General features: G+C 48.8%; 1 protein-coding gene across 1 annotated transcript; it reads right to left on the minus strand.

Annotated features, from left to right (window-relative positions):
* LOC114602799 (C-type natriuretic peptide 1-like) lies at positions 1 to 6712 on the minus strand. The gene is made up of 3 exons (XM_028741455.2): positions 4700 to 6712; positions 2979 to 3293; positions 1 to 1583 (listed from the first exon to the last, which is right to left on the minus strand). The coding sequence occupies exons 1-2, from the start codon at positions 4793 to 4795 to the stop codon at positions 2994 to 2996; spliced, it is 396 nt and encodes a 131-aa protein (XP_028597288.2). The 5' UTR covers positions 4796 to 6712; the 3' UTR covers positions 1 to 1583; positions 2979 to 2993.
* Between the last annotated feature and the right edge of the window lie 1361 nt (positions 6713 to 8073).

Raw genomic sequence — 8073 nt, forward strand, 5'->3', positions numbered from 1 at the left:
TGAAAGTTAGACAGGATTTATTAAGATACACACCTTTGCCACGAATGAGAGAGCACTGACCGGAGGTGTGGGTGTGAGGACTGCGATCTGATTTCTCTGGTTCCCTCAGCGCCCGAAGGCTCTGGATGGGTGAACTAATGTTTAATGGGAGAAAGCTGAGCCTCAGATGTTCTGCGAGTTTTTCCCTGGGTTGACTCACTCACACCTGCCCACCACTGAGAAGAACTGCCTATGCTGGGCCGGCCCAAAGTACCAACTAGCCAGGCCTCCTGTTTTCAGCCTGTGGGACCACTAAACTCCTTTTTTTAGGGAAGGCCACACTCAAGGAAAGATGATGGTCAACCCCCTTAGGTGGCTTTCAAAGAGGATTAGGCAAATTGGAAGATGGAGCAAGCTTGTTTTCTGCTGCTCTGGAGGGTAGGACTCGAACCCATGTCTTCGAGTTACAAGAAAGGAGATTCTGATCAAACATCAGGAATAACTTTCTGGCAGTAAGAGCTGTTTTGACAGCGGAGCGGACTCCCTCAGGAGGTAATGGACTCTTCTTCCTTGAAGGCTTTTAAGCAGAGGCTGAATGGCCATCTGTCAGGGATTCTTGGACTGTAATTCCTGCATTGCAGGGGGTTGGACTAGATTTCCTTTAGGGTCCCCCCTCCAACTCTAAGATTCTATGAAATTCATGGAGGAGAAGGGTAAAGGTAAAGGGACCCCTGACCATAGCTGTCAACTTTTCCCTTTTCTTGCAAGGAATCCTATTTGGAGTAAGGGAATTTCCCTTAAAAAAAGGGAAACCTTAACAGCTATGCCCCTGACCGTTAGGTCCAGTCATGGCCGACTCTGGGGTTGCGGTGCTCATCTCGCTTTATTGGCTGAGGGAGTCAGCATATAGCTTCCGGGTCATGTTGGCCAACATGACTAAGCCGCTTCTGGCGAACCAGAGCAGCGCACGGAAACGCCGTTTACCTTCCCACCAGAGTGGTACCTATTTATCTACTTACACTTTGACATGCTTTCGAACTGCTAGGTTGGCAGGAGCAGGGACAGAGCAACGGGAGCTCACCTCATTGCGGGGATTCGAACCACTGACCTTCCGATCGGCAAGCCCTAATCCCAAACTGTGTCCATGTCCTGCTTCCTTAAGCATCTGATTGGCCACTGAGAAAACAGGATGCTGAACTAGATTGGCCTGCTAGCAGGATGCTTCTCATATAGCCTCCCTTCAGCTGTTGTTTCCCCTCTAGTATTTGGTATTCAGGGTATACTGCTCCTGTCCATGGAGTCTCTGTTTTGCTATCATAGTTAACGGGCGCTGCCCCCATCTTCCCTGAATTTGGCTAACTTTTAAAGAAGAAAGTTAACCGCTTCTGGTCACGAAGGCAGCAGTTTAAGCATGACTTGTATGCGGGGGAAGAAAGCAGCTTTGAGTGCGTGGGGGAATGAGTCCGGACAGATCGAATCACACTAGGGAGGTGGGCAGAGGCAGGAGGTGTGAAGGTTTTTGCTTGAAGGTGGGGATGCCTTGGCGATGAATGAGGGTGTTGGTTGTCTCTCTGGGAGGCGATGGGTCTTGCCAGCGATGGGTCCTGCCGAGGGAGAAGAAAGGGAAACGAAAAAAACATCATGTTCTGAAACAGCCTCTCTCTGGAACAGCCTTGCAAGAGAGAGGAAGCTCAACGCGTCAGTCATGCTTAGCTGCCTTCCTTGGCAAGGTTAATTGGCTGAAAACCTTTCCCTGCAAGTGGAAGAGAAGGCGCCCTGATTTAATTGGATTGGTCGATTCCCTCCCCAAGGAATATTATTTCTAATGTAAGAAACGCAGATCGCAAGCGCTGCCTAAAGAGCTGGGTGTGTATTAGGGCAGAGGTTGCCCACGAGATCCCTGTGGGGAAGCGTCAAAGCTCAGTGGCAGAACACCTGCTTTGCATGCAGAAGGTCTCAGGTTCGATTCTCAACGGCATCTCCAGGTAAAGCTGGAGACATCCCTTGCCTGAAACCCGGGAGTGCCGCTGCCAGTCAGGGTTGGCAATGCTGAGCTAGATGGACCAAAGCTCAGTAGAAGGCAGCTTCCTACGTTTCCATTTCAATCATACAGAACCATGAGGACTAGCGTCTTTTATAGCATCCTCTGTTCTTTTAGGAGCCTTCCTTGGTGCTCACAGAATCCCCCTTCCTGAATCCCGGATTGGGGGAGGGACATTATGTTGTAGCCAAAAAAGTTGGTTGCATTCTGGTGCCCAGAACCATTTCTCTATATTGGAACCAGGCTACAAGTAAGGTTGGCAAACCCTGTGTCAGGGAGAATGTCTGAGGCTCTGATGGTCTACCATCCCTGAGAGATGGCTGCCCAGCCTCTATGAACCCCATGAGACTCCTGCCTGAAATATATATATATATCACATAAAACATATATACCACTTGATTGTAAAACAAAAACCTCAAAGAGGTTTACAAAAAAAGGTAATAAGGTTATCAGTAAGAAAGACCAATCACTTTCAAAAAGCTAAAAAAGAAGATTAGAAACAAATCAAAACTCACACCGACTTTTTAAACATCTGGCTGGGCTTATCTGTTTTTGGCATACACCAAAAGTGAAGGCACCTGTCAATAGGCAGGGAGTTCCAAAGGTGCTGCTGCCACGCTGAAGGATGGACTTCTTACAAATGCAGAACAGGGATTCTGTGGCACCTTTGGTACTGCCAGTTCCGCCGATCAAAGCAATCAAGTGGGCATATTTGGGGGTGAGGTGTTCTCATAGGTAAACTGGTCAAGCTGTTAAGGGCTTTCTATACTAATAGCAACACCTTGAACTTGGCCCAGTAGCAGATCCCTGAGCACAGCTATTGTATGCAATTGTGCTGCAGAATTCTGCACGGACTGCGGCTTCCGGTTCACGTGCAAAGGAAGCCCCACGTGGAGGGCATTGCAACCATCCAGTCTTGATACAACCAGGCCAGACTCTTCCAGTTGTGGACACTTACCTGCCGGGCTGCCTTTCAGCACCCCAGCCCGCTCAGAGCCCCGATCCGGTCCAGCTTGACCCCGAAGCATCCTCTTGAAAGGCCCTTTTTGCTCCTTCCCCGATACCTCCGGGAAGAGCCCAGGAGGTCATTGAAGAGCCTCTGGAAATTGCTTTCTGAGAGGGGCACCCCTTCCTGGGGTCTCCCGGCCCATGGCAGCAAAGCATCCTGTTGTTCCAATGCTCCTCCGGTTAGGAGGGTCTCATCTTGGTCCTGCTCTGTTTCCTCGGACCCTGCTGGCTGTTCGAGGTCCTCCTCTAACCACTTAGACAGGGTCTGAAAAATACAGGAGGGTGCAGGGAGAAGGAAGAGAAACAAAATAGGTAAAGGTAAAGGGACCCCTGACCATTAGGTCCAGTCGTGACCGACTCTGGGGTTGCGGCGCTCATCTTGGTTTATTGGCCGAGGGAGCAGGCGTACAGCTTCTGGGTCATGTGGCTAGCATGACTAAGCCGCTTCTGGCAAACCAGAGCAGCGCACTGAAACGCCGTTTACCTTCCCACCAGAGTGGTACCTATTTATCTACTTGCACTTTGACATGCTTTCGAACTGCTAGGTTGGCAGGAGCTGGGACTGAGCAACGGGAGCTCACCCCGTCATGGGGTGAAACAAAATAAGCACCAGCAAAGCCAAGACCCCCCCTCCTCTCACCCTCTCTGCTTCCCCCCCTTCCCTGCAAGCTAATGCCTATAAAATTTGACTTGCTTCTAAGTATTGGGGTGGCTCCCCTCCCTTTTTGCATCACCTCCAATTTTGGTCCAGGTGAGTCTTTATACCCCCAAAGAGCCACTTCCCTTCATTCCACTTGAAAACCCTACTTGGTTTTTTTTTCTGGGGGCTGTTCCTTCCTCTTACCTAGAGATGGGACAGATCTGTCACTTTCGATTTCTCATTCCTCCCATCTAAAGTTCAGCTTTAAACATTAGTTTGCAATGAAAACAACAACAACCGAAAGTAAAAACGAATTACACTTGAAAACTTAGCACTAATAATCTTTATTTATTTGCTGCGTTTTTATCCCACCATTCTTCTGAGGAGCCTGGGGTGGCATTCGTCGGTCCCACGGCTGTCAACTTTTCCCTTTCCTTGTGAGGAATCCTATTCAGAACAAGGGAATTTCCCTTAAAAAAAGGGAAACGTTGACAACTATGGTGGGTCCCCTCCTCCCCATTTTATCCTCACAGCACCCCTGTGAGGTAGGGCAGGCTGAGATGCAGTAACCGGCCCAAGATCACACCCAGTGAACTTCGTGGCTGAGTGGGGAGGGGATTCGAACCCTGGTCTCCCAGGTCAAAGTCCGACACTCTAATCACTGCTCCCAAACCAGCCCCTAACAATAATCTCCTTTGCAATGAAATATTTGCAATAAAATAAAATCTTTGCAATTTTGCCTAATGTGCACTTTTTTTTTGCAATATCTCTTTTTGTAGTGCATTTCTATATTCTCTCTCTCTCTAAAAAAAAACCCCTATGCATTTCTGTGTCCGTGCTTTACCCTAGCACGAGCATTTATTGATGCCCATTACCCAGCTGGAGAACTTGCACTGCAAAATTCAGAGCGGTGCGAGTTTCAAAGGCTGCTTTTCGGTTCACGAATTGCTTTGGAAAGTGTGGCTCTCGTTTGGATCGCTTTGGAATACAACTGGATCCTTCTGACCCCATCCACCACCCCCTCCACTTACCTGGACATTGGTCACTGGCTTGGCTCTTCCTTGTTGGTGAGCAAAAAGCAGCAGCAGGAAGACCCAGCGGGAGTACATAACTTTGGGGTTCATCATCTGCGTGGCTGCCTTGCCTTGCCTCCACTCCTAGCTGGATCCCCTGAGCCTTTCCCCTGCGGCAAGGTGAGCCAGCTGGTTCTCTGCCCGGCTTTTATATCTCCCTTGACCCCTCCCCAGGTCCACCGCTGAGCTCCTGGAAGATGCCCAACGATTGGCTTGAGTGCACCTCATCCCTTGTCAGGGAGGAGGGAAGTTTGCAAAGCATCTTTGCTAATGCACTCTCTTTCTCTCTCCCCCTCGGCAGGTATCAGCCGGTAACAAAAAGAGGAGTTTTGCGTTTGGCAGATGCTTGCGATCTTGAGCTGGAAATCTTCTCTGCTTTTTCGCCTCCGGACACCTCCACCTGTCAGTTTTGTTCAATTCTCTGCTGGCTGGCAGCAGCAAAATTGCTACCGCTGTTAGGATACTCTGGTAGAACAAGTATTATATAGAAAGCCTGCGGAGAAATAGACCCAAAGGAAAACAGGAAGTTGACTTATGCTGACATACACTGGTCCATCTTAGCTCAGTATTGTCTACACAGCAGTGGCCCTCCAGGGCTTCAGGCAAAGGACATTCCCCTACCCTCCAACATTTCTCTGATTTCTCTGATCAGGAAGCTTCTCCTGGGCTTGATCTCGCCACACACATGAACCTCATATACACATCTACTCCGGTTACCGTGAGCAATTACATCCTCTCCGCCTAGCCTACCTCACAAAGTTGTTGTAAAGAAAAAAAATTGTAAGGGAAAGGATTGTGTGCAACATCTTCCACAGATCAATGGAGTGAAATAAAATTTTAGCTGTAAACTGCTAAAATTCCCCTTTTAGGGGAAAAGGTGGGATATAATAATAATAATAATAATAATAATAATAATAATGGAACTGTGAGAAGGTTCAGGAACCTACCAGAAAGTAAATCCTATTGTACTTTCTGAGTAAAAATGCTTAGGGTTGCAGTCCAGTCTTTACACAGTCACCTGGGAGTAAGCTCCATTGAATACAGTGGGGCTTACTTCTGAGTAGGCAGTGCAAGGCTCCATGTACAATAATAAAGGAACAAACATTCCCCCACATTCCCTAAGAAATAGCTGGCTGCTAAAGCATTGCAAGGAAAGAATCCGAAGTCGATTGCTGACCTTTTCCTTCGGAATTATAGGAAGGGCTTCGTACGCCAGCTTCACTGTTTCTTTCATTCGGTGCGGGGATTTTATTTTCAGGATAAGCAGGACTCCGTTTTTTCACCTGCACACACAACTTTTAATTGTTCTCCGAGATATGGGGGAGAGGGAGAAGGGAAAACGGGACATTCCAGGATCAAATCAGAAACTGGGACGGCTTCTGTAATTCCGGGACTGTCCCTGGAATATCGGGACACTTGGAGGAGATGCATTCAGCTGTACCTGGAGATGCCATTTGGGGACTGAATTTGGGACCTTCTGCACGCCAAGCAGGTATACTTCCACTGAGCAGCAGGTGCTCTGCCTGTCCTTGTGTAGAATGCTGAGCTGGAAGGGCCTAACTCTGTGTTAGGCTTCCCGGGTTCCAAAGGGAGATTTGAAACACCTTTCGATAAGGGAAGCTCAGAGCCAGTTATTATAACTTCTAAAGAAAGGAGGGAAGAAAGTCAACAGGATTCTCAGCTGAACGATTCCTGTCTGTTCACAAAGAGAAATAACGACTGCTGCTTTATTTATTGTTCCTATCAGCCAGTTTGGGCAGTGGCGTAGCGTGGGTTGTCAGCACCCGGGGCAAGGCAAGTAATTTGCGCCCCCTAACCCGTGGATTTGCGCCCCCTAACCTGTGGATTTGCCCTAACCCCAGATGTTGCGCCTGGTGCGGCCGGCCCCCCCTGCACCCCCCACGCTACGCCACTGAGTTTGGGTTCTTTACAGTGCAACGCCATCTTCAAATGGGAGGACTCTGCCCCCAAGAAGCTTACAGTGCACTCTCCTGTGAAATCTCCCCAGGCAGGGCTGGGCAAGTCCCTTGCCAGAAACTGTTAAGAGCAGCTGTCAATACTGAGCTGGAGAGAACGGCATTCTTACTTGGTACGAGGAAACTGCTTCCTGCATCTTAAGGGACGGACCTTAGCTCAGCGGCAGAGCATCTTCTTGGCATGCAGAAGGTCCTGGGTTCAATTTCTGACAGCATCTACCAAGTAGAGCTCCAGGCAGAGGCCTCGGGGGGTGATGGGAGCTGTCGTTCAGCAACACCCAGAAGGCCAGAGGTTCCCCATGCCTGCTTCCAGCCATCCTCAGACAAGCCAGTCTTCTCTCAGTCTAACCTCAACCTTCAAGGTACCATTGCTGGCATTATAAATCCCTAAGGGGCTTGGGCCCCAAATATCTCCATGCTCTTCTCCCCCATTAACAACCATCTTGAGCCCTAATCAACGGTGAGAAGGTCACTAAGTGATACCTGTTTGGCGCTGGCCCATGATGGGGCCTTCTTGGTGGTGGCTCCCTCTTTGTAGATTGCGCTCCCTGGCAGAAGTACACCTGCCCTCCCTCATTGCTGACTCCCAGGAGGAATTTAAAGACATTCCTATCCAGGTCATGATTTGAAGGCTGGATGATCCTGTCCCTGGCAACCTTGAAATTATTAGCTGTGACCGTATGTGGCTATCTTACATGTCTTATTATTATTTTTTAAAACAAAAAAAATTCCTTCCAGTAGCACCTTAAAGACCAACTAAGTTAGTTCTTGGTATGAGCTTTCGTGTGCATGCACACTTCTTCAGATAGATTATTTTTTACCATTTGTATTTTCCAGCTGTGTCTTTGCAGCCAAAGGACTAGCAGCTTGCCTTTGCGTGTTTAAAGGAAAGCCGAGGTCCTTGGGGCTTTCTGCCACCCCGTATCAAAGTCTGGGTTCCCCCCCTCCCTATTCAGCTCCTGCAGAAGAACGGTGACATTATTCCACACAGCTCCGATCATCATTCGGCGCACTCCAGGACACCGGTGGGCCTAGCAGGAAACAGACAACACGCTGCTTAATTGAGCCTCAAATTAGCATCAGAAGCCTTAGATTAATTTTTCACAACTGCTTACTGGGAGGGGAAACAGATCCCTGATTTAGAGCTCCAACATTGCCTTCCAGCCCGCCAGGATCCAGCTTTGCATGCAAACCCTGAAACCTGGAAAATCCCTGTTCTTCTTCATGCAGAGCCTAATCGAACTGTAGAACTAGCCACAAAGGCTATACTTTGCCTCCACAGTTGTTTCTGAATACCAGTTGCTGGAAGCAGTGAGAGGGGAGAGAGCAGTTGTCCTCAATTCTTCTCACTGGTTT

Source organism: Podarcis muralis, chromosome 7 (assembly GCF_964188315.1).
Source record: "Podarcis muralis chromosome 7, rPodMur119.hap1.1, whole genome shotgun sequence".
NCBI lineage: Eukaryota > Metazoa > Chordata > Lepidosauria > Squamata > Lacertidae > Podarcis > Podarcis muralis.

What these genes read in the sequence shown, in the direction of transcription:
- LOC114602799 (XM_028741455.2), bottom strand. Translation starts at nt 4,795, where the DNA reads ATGATGAACCCCAAAGTTATGTACTCCCGCTGGGTCTTCCTGCTGCTG. An exon ending in AGCCAGTGACCAATGTCCAG is followed by an intron (nt 3,294 to 4,699) that starts GTAAGTGGAGGG and finishes TGTATTTTTCAG; the next exon opens with ACCCTGTCTAAGTGGTTAGA.